This window comes from Labrus bergylta, chromosome 14 (genome assembly GCF_963930695.1).
Source record: "Labrus bergylta chromosome 14, fLabBer1.1, whole genome shotgun sequence".
NCBI classification, from domain to species: Eukaryota; Metazoa; Chordata; class Actinopteri; order Labriformes; family Labridae; genus Labrus; species Labrus bergylta.
In genome coordinates, this window is record NC_089208.1 from 18,787,358 (window position 1) to 18,806,493 (window position 19,136).

At 40.5% G+C, this 19,136-nt stretch overlaps 1 protein-coding gene across 10 annotated transcripts; it reads right to left on the reverse strand.

Annotated features, from left to right (window-relative positions):
• Positions 1-51: 51 nt before the first annotated feature.
• Positions 52-18,815, reverse strand: slc7a1a (solute carrier family 7 member 1a). 10 transcript variants are annotated; one of them, XM_065962922.1, is made up of 15 exons: positions 18,632-18,803; positions 15,424-15,443; positions 14,657-14,703; positions 11,009-11,246; positions 10,737-10,919; positions 10,485-10,643; positions 10,182-10,359; positions 9,880-10,013; positions 8,416-8,638; positions 6,813-6,949; positions 5,886-5,988; positions 5,332-5,537; positions 4,994-5,145; positions 4,782-4,890; positions 52-3,832 (listed from the first exon to the last, which is right to left on the reverse strand). In XM_065962922.1, the coding sequence occupies exons 4-15, from the start codon at positions 11,193-11,195 to the stop codon at positions 3,657-3,659; spliced, it is 1,947 nt and encodes a 648-aa protein (XP_065818994.1). In that variant the 5' UTR covers positions 11,196-11,246; positions 14,657-14,703; positions 15,424-15,443; positions 18,632-18,803; the 3' UTR covers positions 52-3,656. The 10 variants fall into 10 exon arrangements, with proteins under 10 accessions (XP_065818994.1, XP_065818991.1, XP_065818992.1 ...); XM_065962919.1 differs by having other exon boundaries at positions 11,009-11,285; XM_065962920.1 differs by having other exon boundaries at positions 15,424-18,523.
• Positions 18,816-19,136: the final 321 nt, after the last annotated feature.

The window sequence follows — 19,136 nt, forward strand, 5'->3', positions numbered from 1 at the left end:
TGATATGAAACAAGTGGATAAATCAATAGATATATAGCAGACAGGAGAGTGTGGATTTTGTAAATCTTATTTTTATTTACAAAAGTGAAGCATTGAAACATATACAGACATGAATAAAGGCACACAAAGGACAAGCAGGGATGACTACCACATGAATAACACACAGAACACCATACATTTCGTTTAATATTTAAACTTTCAATGTTATTTTTTCTGTGAGAAGAAATGGAAAAAATTATTATCAATGATTTGCTATGAGCCCGTCAGTTTCCCTAATTGTGATAATACCCACCAACCCCCCACCCCAGCAGATGGCGCCAAAGTAAAGACCTTTCACATTTAACAAATTGGTTTTCAATGTGAAATTAACACCCCGACACAAACATAAAATAAAAAGGGCAGAAACTGTCACACATCAGCATTTGAACAAGGAAGTCATATTTGATGGCCATTTAACATTTAACTGAACATCTACAAAAAAATAAAATAAAAACTTAAACAGAATGGACTCCAGAAAACAAACAAAAAATCAAATCTTAACATAAAGCCATCTTCGTAGCTTTGCCTGAACTATTCAGTTCCAACTTATGGCTTCATGGAAAGATATCTGTATGAAAACTGCTAAAAAAAAAAAAAAAAAAAAAGGCTGTGCACAGTGGATGAAAGATCCTACGAAACGCAGCTGAACCGTGAGGCTTTTTACTTTCAAGAACAGACTTTGATGCCCAACAAAAATGCACTCCAAGTTAACGACAATGCTTTAATGACACTGAAGTCAAGCTTTTTCTAAGTGCAGTACTGTGCGTAAATGCAGCCTGAGGGAAATAATGATCGTCTTCTATGAGGAAATGTTCAGTGAGGGTAGATTAAGTGATTATAAAGTGAGAAACTCTTGATTTTTAGTGAGAAATATGAATTAAAAATTAAGTTTTGTGCTTTTCCAATATTTACACCTTATACCATTGAAGCAACAAAGGGCAAATGAGAAAAAACAGACTGAGAAACAGATAAGACAGTCATGAACACTGCATGGGGATGGATTTCAAAATATTGGGACACCATTTAAGCTTTTATCTATGATCTAGTATGTCATTACATATATTCATTTAGGTGAGATGTGACATGACATGATGACATCATTGAGATATAAGCATTGATTTTTACCAAAACAGATTTTGACATACACAGGAATCCCTTTGTAATGATTCTACAAGGCTGTTCATGATCATTTCATTGGGGGAAATATTCACCATCATGGATAATTAAAAATAACAAAGAGAGCTTCTGCCTTGTGTTCAAAATTCAACAAGGTGAAGACTTTCTTGTGTGAACGTCATCGGGACATGTCAGTCGTGCAAGAAATAGGTGAAGTCATGGATTCGTAACCACACTGTAACGGCCATAAGCAGCATTACAGCAGCTCATTACTACTCCAGGAATCATGTTTCTACTGCAGTGATGCATCCTGTGTCTATAGCTCTTAAAACGGCATTGATGATAAATGAAGGCGGTGAGGATTTACAAAATATGTAAACACAATGTACAGAGCATGTCAGACACGCAGGGTGACTTAGTAAACGCCTTTTCTACAATTTACAAATAATTTACTGAGAAATATGAACAATACTTTATATATACAATCTTGATTACACATTTTGACCTCTGGACAGATTTTATTCATCAGCTTAGCATCAATGACAAGGTCTAAAATTATGTATGAAGGGATACTAATTGTGTTGTACCTTTTGTGGCTGTAGAGCAAGCTGTACATACTCTAGTAAATTGCCTCAAGTGATGTCAATTGATTAGGATGAAGACTACATGATTGAAAAGAGACACAAATCTGGATTTGTGGTGTTAGAAATAGGTTAATGAATGATGAGTGAGTAAGACCCTTACTGGAGGCCAGTGGCCTGAGGTTTAATTAGCTGCAACAAGCTGTCACAACAAACTCTCCAACTGATTATCAACAATCAAGTTGCAATGTGGGTAATGTAGGTGAAAGTTAATGCATCAATGTTTCTGTTTAATCATTTACATAAATGTTTAAATCTGCCAGATGAAATGATTTGTGTGTTTACCTAATTAAAAATCTTAACTTTATTCAGATTCAACGTCTGAAAGACACAGAAGTTACGATATGTAAGGGTCTGGATGATAAGAAGACATTAACAAACATCACAAAGGGAATCGTTCAGATTTAGAACAAGAACATTTATCCAGATTGAACATCTGATCTGTTTTTTTGAGGAACTGTGACACGCACAGATTCAACAGACACACAGCAGCCAGCACTGTGAAAACAAAAAATCAACTACCATCTTTAGTGACACTGTCAGACATTCATCAGCTGTCAATGTCCTGAACTAATGTTTAGCATGTTTCACAATTCACATTTTATGTATTTACTAAGAGCAGCAGATAGTTCATATTGCAGACTGTAATTTAGAAAATGTTCATCTAAATGTCAAATCAGGTAACTCTTTTTAACATTGTTTGGGACTGTTTCACACATACTGTATAGGGGGATGGCGGTGGATAGAGTAGGAAATAGGGACCCAAGGACAGGAAGTATGCGACATAACCCCTAAGCTATCCAGCGCCACAACTCTTGATCAAATTTGACTCAAATCAAAGTCTTCCTCAAATCTCTATTTAAATCTTAGTAACTCAGATTCCAACAGGAGACGTTGTTAAACTGTATTTTTACAGCTGTTTCTGCATCACAATATGCAGCCAAATCCATGGCTGATTATTTTCCAAACTGCTCCCTGCTAATACTCTTAACACCCAGGGAGGCCAAGCTTTCCCTTTTGCAAGAAAAGCCTTGGACCTCAGATGGTATTAAAGCAATCCTTTGGACTTAAGGGTTTGACTCATGCTAACTGTAAGCTATGGCTTCCTGTCGGCCGGCCAACGTTCACAGCCATCGGCCATCTAGCCTTTCCGGTTTGTGAACAAGAGAAATTATATTATTATCACGGCGAATGTGTAGCAATGTATTGTTAAAGCCTGCACTTATCAGCCTGTTGGAGATCATTTCAATCATTAGGTTGCACAAGAATTGGAAAAAGGTTTAGCACAATCTGTATTTCTCACTAACCTTTAAATCTGATTTTTTCGGATTTATGTTAATATATACATGTTGTAATCGGAAGAAAGGCACCCAGACAAAAGCTGTTACCACATGTGCACATTGTCCCACTGCCAGCAATGTAACCCAGACACTCTCCAGAGAAGATTTTGTGACCCATCCTGAGGAGAAACAAATATTATTGTCTCCCAGAACCTCCCAGAAACACTGACATGATTCATGTGTTTAGCCTGAGCCCTCCCACATCAGTTAGCCAGCGACAACATGCCTCTGAAGCTCAAGGGCAGCAAAAGGTTTAACAAAACTATTTCAAAATACTGATGTAACATGAAGGAGCATTTCAATTATAGCTTCAGAAATCCTGTTGTTCTAACCAGCAGTCAAGGGGGGGGGGGGGGGGGGGGGTCACAGGTTTCTGAATTTTAGGTCAAGGTTACACATTAAAACTTCCTTCAAAGAGGAGTACTGCCAGTGAGGGACTGGGAGTTGTGCTGTCAAAAATAGTCTTACACAGACTGGCGTCAGGGCAGGTTGAAATGTAAGCAGCATGTTCTAAGGCTTCCTACAAATCTCCATCGTCCTCTTCCCTGGCTTCGATCCCATAGTGCAGGAAGGCCTCCTTTTCTGTGGACCTGGCCTCTGATTCACCGTCGCCTTCCATCTCTGTTTCTGGAGATGAGCGGGATAAGGAGCCCTCAGTACTGTGATGGATGCCGTAGCAGAAGTATATAACAAAACCTGGAAGAGGAGAACAAGATACAACGTTATCACCTTTTCAAAAGTATAGACTGGTTTTTTGTCAGATTACAAAAGCTTGTTTACTGGCTTCAGTTTGTTTCTTTTGTCAAAGCTCCAAAATAATAGCTATCATCCTGAGTGCTCGAAGCTATTCATTGAAGTCCGACTTATATTTGAAAGTCACCTTTTGATTGCAAGAAAATATTAGGGCCCAACCGATATGGAATTTTTGGGGCCGATACCGATATTGAGGAGAAAGAAAAATCCAATACCGATACAGCGGTCGATTTCTTTCTTTGATCTTTGTTTGATCTGTTTGAACACAATTATTGCGTTGATCCCTCAAATGCAAACACTTGTGGAAAAGATATACAGTATAACCTAGACAAGATGGTCACTCAACTGGAAAGTATGTACATTCATCACCGCTTCACTATCTGGAGAGTGATATTGCTTACAGCCAGAAAGAGAACTGCTAGTATAATTCGACGTTTCTTAAATGAAATGCTATTTGAGTGGAGAATTAATCTAGTTATACAGTATCTGTGCATATCTGCGATAACATAAGCCGATACGATAGTCACTTGATAAGCTAATATCATCTGATATTATTGGCTGGCCGATTTATCGGTCGGGGTCTAGTAAAAATATAGAAGAAACGTTTTCCATAATCATAATAATACGCTTTACAGCGTCCATGTATACATTTGGCTACCAACTTTCAAAACCCAATGCTTGATATACTGCCAAAAACAGTTTCTATTTTCTGCTGGTTTAACCCAAAATTCTGAAATAATACATATGAAGATAAAAAAGCAACCAAAAATACATTATTAACCTGATTGTATTTGTTGAGGAGTATACGGGTGACGCCTTAGCCTGAAACATTTTCACTTTAAGGGACATGTCTGCATCTAGAAAGTCCATTTAAACTCCTCTGTTGACCTACCTATCACCATCCAGATAGAAAACCGTATCCAAGTGCCTCTGTCAAGCTGCATCATCAGGTAAACATTGACAAACATGCTGACGACTGGAAGGAAAGGTAGCAGTGGAACCTAAAGAAAAGGACAGACACACAAATAAGAAGCACAGTTTAAAAATAATCTAACCGTTTTTGGTCCAAAATACTTAACATAGAGAGAGTTTCTCAAATCAAACCTTGAAAGAAAGCTTCGTCTTGCTCTCTGGTTGCCTCCAGACGATGAAGGTGAGAAAGCCACACACCATGAAGATGACACTGAGGATTACGATGTTCCAAGAAGCGGTGCCACCCTGCACTGCGAGCACACTGAACGCCAGGATCAATGTTCCTGCAGAAGTTCATTCATATTTTCTATTATTATTATGCAGAAGTGACATGAACACTATAAATTTAGTTAAGAAAGTATAAATTTTACTTTGGATTAAAAGCAAAACAAGAATCTTTGTGGCATCCTTACAGAAGTAAAAACACAAAGTCACCATTTCATTTACACTTCTTGTATTTTATCACCTACCCAGCAAGGAGGCGCAGATGTTGACAGAGAAGCCTGAAAGTGCTGATGGTTCATTGTTGTCTGGGAACAGGAGGGTCTTGAAGCTGAACCTCTCCTCCACACCTGGCAGGATGCCCATACTTGGGACACTGATGCCATCACTCATGTCCCCCTCTTCCAGGGTACTGGCCATCTCATACAGCTGACTAGGCTGCTCGGGCTGGTACCTGAAAGGAAAACAAAAAACACACCATGCTTTTTTTTTTTAAAGGCATCCCGACACTGTATGTACATCATTTCAAATACTTGCCAGTGGTAATGCAGTGATAAGAAGCAAATTGCAAAACTAGTGCACTGTTCATTTTTGAGTTATGCTTTCTATATAAGTAAGTTTCCCTATTTCCTAAAATGTTCCTAGATGTTGAAGCAGAAAGGCTGATCAAATTATGTTCCAGCCTCGTGCTTGACCAACTTCAATATTTCAAAATTACTTTTTCCCTGACTTCTTGCCAGTGTGATTACAGGCTCACATACATACAAAACATGAACTTTGAACACTTTGTGAAATTGCTGACCTGAGTACGAGGACACATGCAGCCACCAGTGTGTAAGCCAACAGCGTTCCTATTGACATAAGGTCCACCAGGTCCTTCAGGTCGAACAGAAATGCCATGATAGCTTTAGAAAGCAAGACAAAGAAAGGAGGGAGAGTTGAACACACAGCTTTAGTGTCATCATAACAACCTCTGACTTTTTTTTGTTTTCTCTGACATTCCATACGTCTGCGGGTTAAAAGCCTATTTGTAGATGCAGAAGTGGGTCAATAATGTATTTGCAATTATAAGTTGTTATCATTTCATATTCCGGGTATTCCTAAAAAAAAAAAAAAAAAAAAAAAAAAAAAAATCTTATATCATCTAATTTAAAATATGTTAACAAATCTTTTGTTATCTTTTAAGAAATCTTAGTTTTCACATATGCTAGCCTGCTAACATGCTTAGTGTTTAATCTATCATGGTGGTAACACTTCATCTGCTTAATAGTATTTTTTTTCAAAGCATTTTTTTCAGCAGCAGATTCCAGCAAGGCGGTAGACTTTTTTTGTGAAGAGATAAAACAAAAGTTAATCAGAGGTAGGTGTTTTATAAAAACATAAACGCCACTAAAAAGGATTGGTAACCAGGTCTGCTACAGCACCTCCATATTCTTTAGCTTATTAAGCCTGCTAACATGCTAACTGATAACTATTTAAACAAACAAAGCATTGGAGTGCTCAACGTCATTCCCCATGCAGGTTTCTACTCTTCAACTTAACATACTTTTTGATTACAGTTGATTTTCTATGGACTAAGGACTGCACTGTTCTATAGCCTCACTTTATGACCTATCCTCTTAACCCCCCCCCCCTTACCCCCCCTCTTAACCCCCCCAAATCAAACATCAAACCCAGACCTATAAATTCTCTATACCTCCATAATTTTAACACTCCCTATTCATCTTACCAGACATAACCCCGGCGGTCACAGTGGACGTTATGGGGGATTTCCTCTCGCTGACACGGGACAGGAAGGAGAAGAGCAGGCCATCCCGAGCCATGGCAAAGATGATTCGGGGGAGGGGGAACATGGAACCCAACAGACTTGGGAAGGAGTGGGTAGGAAAACATCAGATTGGGATGAAAGTTGTTGGGTGTAGGGTAGGGGACACAGGGAACGTAAGGATTGAAAGAGGTCAGTAGGGAAGAAAGAGGAAGGATTAGCAAAAGGACACTAATACGGTTGGTAAGACAGAAGGTGTGGATTTGGGTTGGAGGTTTACAATAGGGGACAAAATTGACTGCCCTACACTCGCAGGGGAACGATACCTAATGAAATATACTCTTAGGCTGGCATGCAAACTTTCCTTCCCTTAAAAAGCAAATATTCAGTGCACCACATGCTGTTACTCTCCTTTCTGAAGTGAAAACATCTTGTTCAGCATGCAGTTTAGTTTGGTATTTTAGACCTTATAAACACATCAAGATGCAGGTAGAAACCCCTCTTTCGTTCAGTAAACACAAACTATATCCACTGGCAAAGGTTAGAGGACTTATAAAGTGGAACCTGGACTTTCTGAACAAAAAAACCTGACCATGTAAGAAGGATAAGAAACAGTTAGAGGTGCGCTTTACATGCTGGAGGGCTGTTTTCTGGCATGTTCAATTTCAAACAAAAATTAAATAATTTCATATATGCAGGCCAGAGCATTAGTAGGCAACATGGCACAGCTCAGCCCAGCAGCATGAAAAGCGGCCACAGTGAACATTGGATGCTGTTTTTGAAACATGCGTGTTAGTGTCTCACCTGCCCCTATGCCAGCGGTGAGGGTTGCAGTTATTGGGGTTTTGCTGTGGGGGCTGATCCCGGCCATAAACTTGAAAAGCAGCCCATCCTCAGCCATAGCCCAGATCACACGGGGTATAGGGAACATAGCACCCAGCAGGCTACCAGGGGGGGAAGACCAGGATATATAGTATCCACACTTACACCCACAAGAATGCCGTGAAACATTAGTTAAGAGAGACACCAGCTCGCAAACACAAGGAACATCACACAGTAAACATAAAGCAACATTTACAAAACACAATATGCTTTAAATTGGGCAAGGCATATGAACAAAAGAGGTGGGAAGGATGCTTCCACATATGTTCACACCCAGTAACCTGACCTTTTAAGAATATTCAGCCATATTGAAGTCATAGTCCAAAAAAAGAACGAGCACAATGAAGAACTTATAATAATACCACCTTTGGTAACCATGTGAAACGTGTGTTTATTATCAGAAATGCAGCTTGCTGTTGCCCTCGGTGACATGAGGTCGTCTTACATAATCTCATACTTACACTGACGGTCCCATATGTTCTTAGTAGTGCTGTTATTTTTAGATGCGGGCTCAAATGCCGTCTGAAGTTAAATATACATTCAAACATTCACACACACATACACACAGAAACGTCTCTAGGTGTATGTGTCCCAATCTTTATCACAAAAAAAAAAGGGACTGAAGTAAATGAGCGTGCACTTGTATCTAATGGCAAAAACAATGCAGCTGTATGTTACTGCTTACCTAGTGGACAGAGCACACAGAGAGCCTACAGCAACAGCATATTTGGCTCCTCCCCAACCCACATAGTTGAAGGCTACAGGCAGAGGGCTGTTGCTGTCCAGCAGGTAGTAAGGCATCATGAGGGTGAGGGCAGCAGAAACACCAAAGTAGGCTACAAAGCAGATGAGCAGTGATGACACGATGCCAATAGGGATGGCTCTCTGGGGGTTCTTCACCTCTTCACCTAGGATGTGAGGAGTAAACAGAGACAGTGGACAGGGGGTTAAAAGTACAGCTATACTTATGTATTGTTGTATCAGACAACAACACTCTTTATAGCTTGATTTAAAAAAAAAAAAATGTTTCAAAGGTTTGAGCAGATCCTGAATTGTACAGACCAGTCACTCTAGTAAGCGTAGAGAAAAACTGGGCAAACAGACGCAAAACTCTGCAAACGTTTTTGTGGTGTGTTTTGCAACAAATTGAACAAGGAGTTTATTTTTCCTGTGCACCCACAAGACCTAAAAAAAAAAAGAAAAAACCAAAACCATTCAGCTACAGGTGATTACGCAACACAGCTCCTCAGTCAAACACTCACGTCCTGTTCTGCTGTGAAATCACATCGCAATGATGGAGCGCGTTTGACGCTGTCTGGGTCTTTTTTACACCACTTATCGTGACAGGCAACAGAGACTGATTGGCCCACAATATTAGAGGGAATGGGGTCATATGCATGGCAGCGGTATCAGTTATGATGGTGTATGTGTGCCTATGTCTGCATATGTGTGTGTGTGTGTGTGTGTGTGTGTGTGTGTGTGTGTGTGTGTGTGTGTGTGTGTGTGTGTGTGTGGGGGGGGGGGTTATGGCCTCATACAAATTTAACTCTAGGTTAGCCAGAACACACACACTCAAACACACAGGGACAGATGATATAATGGCTGTGGAGCAGGCCGAGTGTGTGTGTGACAGACAAGCCCCTACAAGCTTAACTCAAGCAATCATTCAGGGTTAACGTCCCACTAGCCAATTAGAATTCAGGAAAAAGAGGGGTGGGAAAAACCAGGGGGCCCTGAAGAAGGCTTGCAAAAGAAACTTTCCTTTTATTTCAGCCAAGACAGCTTGAATCGATTACACAGCACTACATGCATCTAGACAACCATTCACAGGTGCAAATCTACACAGTGAAGAGAAACTTTGGGGAACAACCTTATCATATCACGATTTGCACCCCTAACCTGCCTTACAGTGCTTGGCATTCAGCCAAGAGAAAAATTAGGCCAAGTGCATTAAACTGCCCTGCCCCTCTTATGTAACACTGGTGGAAGTTTAGACAAGCTCAGGATTGAAATGGTCCCAGCTGCTGATTCTGTTACAACCCCCCCTCCCCCCAAAACTTAAACATACCCATGAGGCAGTGGGAATGAGACATGCAAGCATAGAACAGGGCACAGAGAGTAAGTGTTTCCTGGTTTCATTAGAACTGACCTGTGGTGGCGATGCAGTCAAATCCGACAAAGGCGTAAAAGCAGGTAGCAGCTCCCGACAGGACGCCGGAGAAACCAAAGGGCATGAAGCCGCCCACTCCTAAACTCTCCTTGGTAGGCAGGATGCCTGTCAGACTGAAGACAAAAAAACACCCAATAATATTGAATGGATTTTTCACTTTGAAGAGTCAGTCTGTCTAAAGGTCAGAAGTAGTTCCAAAAATATGTAACGGAGTATCTGAAAAACATACATACAATGAAATCACCAAACATATTCCATTTGTGAAAAAGTCATGTCCTTACTTGAAGCTGGTGTTACTGGTATGATTGGCATATAGGATCTCTTCAGGGTCAAGCTGCCAGTTCTTTAAAGTACCTTTGACCAGGCCAGAGACTACCATGAACAACAGCACTAGGACGTTGACACAAGTGAAGACCTTATTCACCATGGCTGACTCTTTGACACCAAATGCCAACAGACCTTAGAAAATAAAGAAGACATAGAAAGAAAGAAAAAAGGGAAAATAAAAGGAGTTTGTCAGAAAAGAAAGAATAATATAAGACATAAAAGTCAATAGAGAGACAGAAAGAAGGAAGTTTCCCTACCAGTGAGGGTGATTATGATAAAAACAGCGAACATATCAGGGTATTCTGCTAAGACGCCCGGTGCATTCATGTACATGTACTCTCTGCTGAACGCCTCTATGCGCCTCCCTAACAGCTCATCGAAGGTGGCGCTCCATGCCCGGGCCACACTGGAGGTACCTAAGATAAAGAAAACCAGTCTAAGTACATGTAAAGGGGTCTATTTCCAGGTTTTTCACCAAGCTTTTAGCTCTGTTTTTATGCACAATTTACCAATGATATAGGAGAGGATGAGGTTCCATCCAGTGATAAAGGCCCAGAGTTCACCTACAGTCACATAGGAGTAAAGGTAAGCTGAGCCTGTCTTGGGAACACGAGCTCCAAACTCTGCATAGCATAGACCAGCCATCACTGAGGCGAGGGCTGCTATCAGGAAAGACAGAACAATGGCAGGACCTATGGGGGACAACAGCAGCATATGATTAGAAGCTTTATAATAAAGGCCATGAGATACATTCTAACCATATACAGTCATTTCAACTCACCAGAGTTCTCACGTGCAACAGCACCAGCCAGCACATAGACGCCGGCACCAAGCGTGCTGCCCACGCCCAGGGCCACCAGGTCAAAAGTGTTAAGGCATCGAGACAGACGGGAGTCCTCTGAGTTACAGTCCACCACCTTCACCCTCAGCAACTGCTTCCCAAATCCCAGAAGACTCTGCAGTGCCATGGATCTCGGTCTGACCTCAGGAAGGGGAGGGGGAGAAGAACGTCTGGGGTTCTAAGGTCACAGGGGAGAGGGGGAAAGGTCACTGACACCCTAATGGGAGGCAAAGGAGAGACAGAATGAGGGACAGTGATATTAAGTTTCTTACGCTTACATTTGACTCCAGTGACTTCAAATCAGCGCAGAACTTTTTGTTCTTAGTATTGGCAATAACATGAGTCAAGTCAGCTCTGTCCTGTAGCAACTGACAGATAAATGGATTGGCCAATATCATCTGCAATGTGATATCGGTAAAAGCTTATATAGCTACTATAATTCAGCGATATGAAATCTTTATTCACAGACCATATTATGCAAAAATCATGGTTCAGGATTAATTAGAAGTGTTTAATCCCTTTGTACTCTTGTTATAAAAACTCTAAGAACGGTTTGCTGCACACATTGGGCAGTGCAGCAAAGCTAAAAATTGGTCAACACAAAAACTGGTTGTATTACAATGTTTTACTTTAATTTAATGAAGTTCAATCTTCTAAATACCTTTTCATGTAATGTTGGTACCGAAGCAGCCCATAGCCATACATCTTTTTTGTCATTCTCTAACTCTTACTGTATTGGCAGCCTTATCCATAATAGGTGAATTCTTCATCTCTTAAATCTGTATCAGTATCATCCTCAAAAGTCCAACGAACATCACTGTCCATTTAATTAGGATGTCTGAAAGAATCATCCAAACCAAGTAGTCTAAAGACTCGGTTGAACACAAATACACAGAGTGGTTGAGTGCAACATTCATTTGCTGAATGGGGTTCACTTGTCCTTGACAAACTTTTAGTAAGTAGAACAGTTTCCTTGGGTGTTGCATAACTCAACCGAAATCCACAATGTGTGACTGCCAGCCAAGAAACCAAGAGCCTATAGGGATGATCCATCTTATTCATGTCACAGACATGAGTTACATAACACAACTCAAAGGAGAGGAGGCAGGGCCCTCGAACAGACTGTTCAGTACCAACAAAGAGAATCAAAACTCATGACACAGAAACACTTTCTTGAAGCAGACCGTGGAGAATCATCACTGGATACTCCCACACACAGAAGAGGAAACAAAAACAACTAGTGTTAACACTCCACTCCCCCCCCCCCCCCCCCCCGCTGAGGGTCATACAGTACTAACAAGAAAATACACCACTTTTTTCTGTGTGCAGAGTAAACAGGAAACAAATAAAAAGATTGGGTGTTGCATGTCCACAAACAAAGATGAGAAGGAACATAGTTTTAACTGTCTCTATAACCTCTGGAGGTCAGACAGAGCGTTTCGTTATTGCTGAGAAGAGTCTTTGGGTCAGTAGTCTGTCCAATATCTCGAGAACATTCCCCACTGCTGAGCTCATATACTAAGAAAGGGAATACTTGATATAATTTGGAAGGCAAAAGACTAGGTGGAGAAATGGAATTGGGGGGGAAAAAAGAGGGGATGGGCTTCAAACAATATCAGACTGCTTGTAAGGCAGAGGTCCAGTCATATTTTTCATAGCAGAGAAACTGAGAACTGAGTGACTACCATGAGAACAGACACCCAGAGGGGTCATGTAGGCAGTGTCACAGTCTTGTCACACCAAATGGAAACTTCCACATGATGGTAAGCTAGGCCGATGACCTTGCATGCAGACACTCTTTCCTTCAAGAAAACATGCAGGCTTGTATACAAGTATCCAACCACGCAAGTGTCAATGCCAATGTCCAGAGAAAGCAGTGAGTGGTAAACAAACAAAGATCACACTCGCAGCACTCCCCTGGCTAAAGAGAGCGACAATGGGGCAGTTGTCCAAAGATAAGTCACAACAACAACTACAGTTTTCTTACAGTTGGGTAGGCCACAGCCAGGAAACACATTAGAAATAACTCAAAAATTAAGAAGTAACCTAAACCCTGAGCTGAAGGAGCTTCCGCAAGAAACAATTCCATCATGCACTTTACTGTCTACATAATGGAAAAGGAATAACAACACCTTCAGAACACATTCAATCAAGTCTCTCCTGCGTGTTAGCTGCCATCTAGTGTTGCAGAGGTCACTATTGTTTGCATAGCGTCGCTAATCATGAATGGTGCTGCATGTCCGCAGTGACGCTCACTGGATGTTCTTTAGATATGAAAGAATTACACACGTGCATGCTCTCCATTTGTATGCCATTGTTGGACTGCTGACCATCATCAGCCTACAGTGTGTTAATGAGCCTTTTAATTACAGAGGCAACAATCAGTCCAATTTTTGACCATTAGATTGACAGAAAACTCATCAGTAACACTAATAATTGTGTGTTTTTTAAGAAAATTAAGTAAAGATATGTTTGATCCAATGTCTCAAATTTTTCTTAAATGATATGAGAATATTGAATATAGAATAGAATAGAATTACTTTATTGATCCCAAACTGGGAAATTGTGGCGTTACAGCAGCAGGTTGTCCAAACACACAATATGAGCAAAAGACACAATATTAGCAAATCTAAACACAACATAATATTAAATACAAGGTAAATAAGCACTAAAAATATCAAAACTAAGAATGGGAATATAAACAACCAGGAACAGAGTTGTATATGGACAGTATAAGGAGCTGTCCAGAGCTGTGCAATCAGTGATACACAAGTTAAAGTGCATGAGTGTAGACATATTATCAGCAGAAACTATACACTATAACGGCGAGTAGACAGACAAATGAAGTGAACTTGAGTGCAGGGATAATTTGTAAATTTAACATGTGCAGAACAGATTACAGTATGGAGAGACAGATATTATCATGATGACAGTTCTCTGCTCGCATGAGGTGAGCTGTTGTACAGAGTTATGGCCTTCGGTAAGAAAGATTTCTTGTATCTGTCCTTGTGACAGCGGAGTTGTATCAGTCTGTTGGAGAAGCTGCTCCGCTGTTTGTCCAGTAGGGTGTGCAGAGGGTGATCAGAATTATCCATAATGGATAACAGTTTGTTAAGAGTCCTCCTCTTTGTCACCACTACAAAAGAGTCCAGCTTGCAGCCTGTCACAGAGCAGACCTTCTTGATGAGTCTGTCCAGTCTCTTAGGGCAGCTCCAAACACTGGTTTGAAGCTGTGAAACTGTTGAGTGAATGGCATTACTCGCAGACTCGGCATCAGCTGACGGTGTGATGTAAACAGCTATAACAATGGCGCACGTGAATTCCCTGGGCAAGTAATAGGGGCGCATTCCAACAGATAACAGTTCAATGTCTGGGCTGAGAGACGTTCCTTCACACTAACATGGCCAGGATTACACCATATAGTATCCCTATGAGATTATCATCGCCAATTAAAACATGATGTGGAAAGCAACCGCCACAATTTTTGTATTGGACGTGTGACCTGATCAGTTAATGTAACTGTGCTAATGAAGTCCAAAAATATATGAATAATTATTCTATATATTCTATATATATATATATACTTACAAGTATTTCAAAATATGTCTTTCATTCAGTCTTCTGTTCAAAACAAGCTGTAATGAAAAAAGCAGTTGGAGAAATTGTCTAACGTATTACTGGCTAAAGTAAGACAGCTAAACCAATGCTTTTAGTATTCATTTATTAGTATAGTTAATAGCTGGATAAATCAAAAGCTGATTATTATAATCGTCTGCTATGGTGCCACATTATTGTACAACATTAATAAACACATGCAGAGTGAAAATAATATTCATATATCTATCTATAGCAATCATAAAGCACTTACAGGAATGAACAGACACAGACACACAGAGACACAGAGACACAGAGACACACACACACACACACACACACACACACGCACACACACGCACACACACACACACACACACACACACACGCACGCACACACACACGCACACACACACACACACACACACACGCACACACACACACACGCACACACACGCACACACACGCACACGCCAAAACAGCAGAAAGTGGCTACATGAACCACATGACCCTGGTCTGACCTGGGCACACTGGTTATGCAACAATTAGGAAGACACATTTTCTCTTAACACAGGTCTTCAAACAAAAGGTGAGTCAGAACAGAAGGAAACCTGACAATTTGAAAGAACCACGTGTTTGCAAATGGACGCATGGTGAAATGCACTGTTAGTGTTGCTGAATACAAAGTCAATGCTACAGCTCAAAGTCAAAGTGGTACCAACCTGTTGCCTCATTTCAAAGTCAGAAAATTTAGTTCTTACCTGAATCCACCTGCAGACACCTGTCGATGTAAGAGTTGTGTTTTACAAAAACTAAGACAGATACAGAGATTAAAAGATGGATTTCTTTAACTATTCTTCAGGCTTGCTGTGAAAAGAGCAGTGTGTTTGACGGCTGCCGCTCCGAAATAGAATCTGGAGGAATCACATGGCTCGGCTATTCCAAGCAGCACACTCTCATGCAACACACAAGCACGGTCAAAATATAGACCATTGGCTGACTGTGACTGAAGTTCAATTAATTTATTTATATAGCATTAACCCTGGATGACATTAAAGTCTTACATAATCACAGATAAGCAGCTGCATCCATTTAAAAAGTCACAGTGACTCAGTTCATCTGCAAAAGCAGCAAAAAATGTGGGCTGTAACATTATTTTAACTCATGAATGCAGTTTTTGGACTGAAATGGTTTTGTTCGTTTAGACTTAGACTTAGACTTTCTTTATTGTCATTCAAACTTGTACTTTACAGTGCAGATAAGAACAGAATTTCGTTGCATTTGGCCCGTTGTAGTGCAGGATAAAAACAGCAGCATGTATTTACATATAAAAAATAAAAAATAAAGGCTACAGTTATAAAGGAGGGATGAACGTTTTAGAAATCTTGCTTTATTAATTATAATCCCTTCTTAACTCAGCGCGCACCACCGTGGGTTTAAAAATGATTTGGCCGAGAACAGTGCAGATGAGATGTGAAGAAAGCACAGGCAGTGCTCTTCAGTGGGAGGGAGTGGGTGATCAGGAAAAGGGGTGTGATCCTTAGAACCAATGAAATTAGACCATAAATATTACACTATTTGACATTTAAAGCCCTTCAGTAATAACTGTACTGATATGGCAGTAACTTGATGAAGTGCTAAATGAGTTCCCTTCAGCAAAAATGTCTTTTTCCACCCTCATATCACGACACATGAATACCTGATAGAAAAGGTAATGGAAACAGCTCTGGTGCTGTGGATGTTTTTTTTTTTATTGAGCTGCACTGCATAATGTCAACAGAATAAAATAAACACAAGGCATGCTGATCTACGGTTTGTAGATAGCTCTACAGTTTTGGAGTCATTCAATGCAGCTATAAGCAAATACAGTCACGGTGGGTATCCAGCTGACTGTGTTTACTGAGGACGACGACTGGTCAGCAGCATTGGAGTGTTCAGCGCTACTTGTTGACAATTCCCATCTGTTCCTATTCCATGCTTCATTGTGGACACATGATGCCACCCAGGTCTTATCACTTGGTGTGAGTAAACAGAGTGATGATGTGTTGCTGTTTGACGGCAACCTTGACGATGACAGTTTTAAAGCTGACCTCACTAGTCACCATGAACTGGGCAATGGTCGAGATTTGAGCAGTGTCAGAAAGTGACTTTGTGAGCAGCAGTGGCACCGATTCCTCGGATAAATAAACGCAGTAATGAGAAATTCAATGCAGAAAAAGAAATCACCAGGTGATAAACTTTCTAAAAAAAGAGTATCAACGATCAACTTTAGTAAATAAAACCCTCACTCAGGTGACATTTATGACCACTGGCACTGATATTTCTCAGAATCTGTTTCTCTTCGGAAAAACGTATCACTTCTGCAGGTATGCACAATTTGGGTATTATTATAATTACCTAACATCTTAATAACCCCTTGATTAATACTGTGTACACAATGCAGACTATTTATTCATGCATATGCAATCCCTTGCAAAACATTTGAAACACTTTTTTGGGGCAAATTAACATAAAAAATACCACGTGACTGGTTTCCATTGGTTAACAAAAGCTACACTGTTCAGAGAAAATTGAAATCTATGCTGGTATTACTAGGAATATAGGCAGCCTTATGGGACGCATAACTCTGACAGGAGCTGCAGTGACGAAGAAATTTGAAGCCTTAGCATGGTAAAGCCTCCCCTAGAATCTCAGTGAACCTGGAAAGCTTCCATGCACAGCCTTCAGTGCATTTGTATAGGCTACATACATCACTGCAGTCAGCAGCTCGACTCACTAGTGACCCACTTTCAGAGCAGCTAAAGTTAGACCCCCGACTGGTACTGGTCCGATGTTACCCCTGAGATCTGGAAAGGTCAAGTTTTGTCTCTGAATCATTCTTAAAATATAGTCAGATTTGAAATGTCAAAATGTAGTCAGTGGGTTGAATTGCTGCTTTCAAATCTAAGTTGACTGAACCTGGTTGACTTAAAACCTGCCGCTGTGAAACTATCCATCAGACTAGATAAACTGAGATTTAATAACCCCTATGATACTGTTCCTGCTAAATGTGTGTTTAACTGAAATGGATGACACTTTGATTTTTTTCCAGAGGAGGAAATAACGCCTCTCTCTTCTCTAGAAGTGGCACTTAATGTAACACAACCCTTTGCCATACCATCACCGTACAGCCAAATGGTAATTTTTTTTACGACACTAAAAGCTGAAACAAGTCCTTTTATGATAATTGTATCTTTTAAGCAATGACCTCTAAAATGCTGAATTGTGAGGTTGTAAACAATGCAACCCTGCAGCAGGGGAATCCTTCACTCTTGACATCTGGATGATTTTCCTCAGGATTCTTTCCATAATGTTGCTTTAGCTTACAGCTACTGTAAATAAATACTTTTGATTTGCTTCATGTTTTGCATGCCTGTGTCTACAATGTGAGGACACTTGCTGCTTTCACTCCAGTCCAGACAACAGCCACAAACTTCCTCACACCAACAGCGACAGCTCAAAGCAAGCATCCAAGGAATCACGTCTCTCATATTACAGGAGAATTGTTACGGACTATGCTTTTGAGTAGACTAAACTGTTAAACCAAAATCCTTTCTAAAAAATCTGTTTATCAGGTAGGCTACAACAAGTCGCAAGAAAATGAAATCATACAACTCAGTGATATTTCGTCTACATGTTTCAGAAGGGTTACAGTAGCACTAACTAAGGAGGAGTTAAAATGGGGTCTGAACTAAAGCAACATGCGGTTAACAGCACGGGGGCTTACACTAAAGTGTCTACGCACCCATTCAACTTTACGCACGGAAATGTTTTCCCAGACGAGAGCTCTTGCGCGCGTGAGTAACCTCAAAACCAAGAACCCTAGGGTGCAGATACGCGGAAGCTTCTCATTACTTCTCATTACATAATCATTTTTCTGCATGTGGTTGTGTAGCAACAAAATGTAATATTGCATGAATAGTTATTTACCTTGTAAACCCTGCGGGAGCGCATGAATCAGTGATCCCAAAGAGGAAAAATTTCGATGGGCGGTCCAAAAAGTGGATAATTGTCAAGAAAGTGAACGGCGGTCGACAAAGTTTGAGAAAAGTCTGTCTTTGCAGGTAGCGAAGGGGAATTTAACGTTTCGGGTTGCTGGGTTCAACGTGCTCAGTTGGGAGGAGGGGGATACAGAAGCAAACAGGCAGCCCCGCCTGCTCATTACCATGCAGAGTTGCGCAATAGCCATCAAGCCCGAAAATGCAATCTGCCAAATCTGCAAATTGAGGAATCCAGCATTGAATTCACACTCACAGCATTGTCATGAAATTAGATCAAGTTGTATACAAATATTTAGCAAACCTTTCTTAATAAAGGGCAAATACGTTGCTGCATGACTGAAGCAAATTCTTCTTTTGTCAAAAAAAAAGAAATCGAGCACCCAGAGGGAAAAACACAACAAAAACAGTTATTTGATTCTTTCTCATCAATCTGA

Bases quoted from the DNA above. Each gene is read 5' to 3' on its own strand.
- slc7a1a (XM_020639846.3), bottom strand. From the start codon at position 18,655: ATGCGCTCCCGCAGGGTTTACAAG. The intron at 10,014-10,181 runs GTAAGGACATGA...TTTTGTCTTCAG, and splicing joins ACCAGTAACACCAGCTTCAA to TCTGACAGGCATCCTGCCTA. The intron at 4,891-4,993 runs GTTTGATTTGAG...CCTTTTCTTTAG, and splicing joins AGACGAAGCTTTCTTTCAAG to GTTCCACTGCTACCTTTCCT.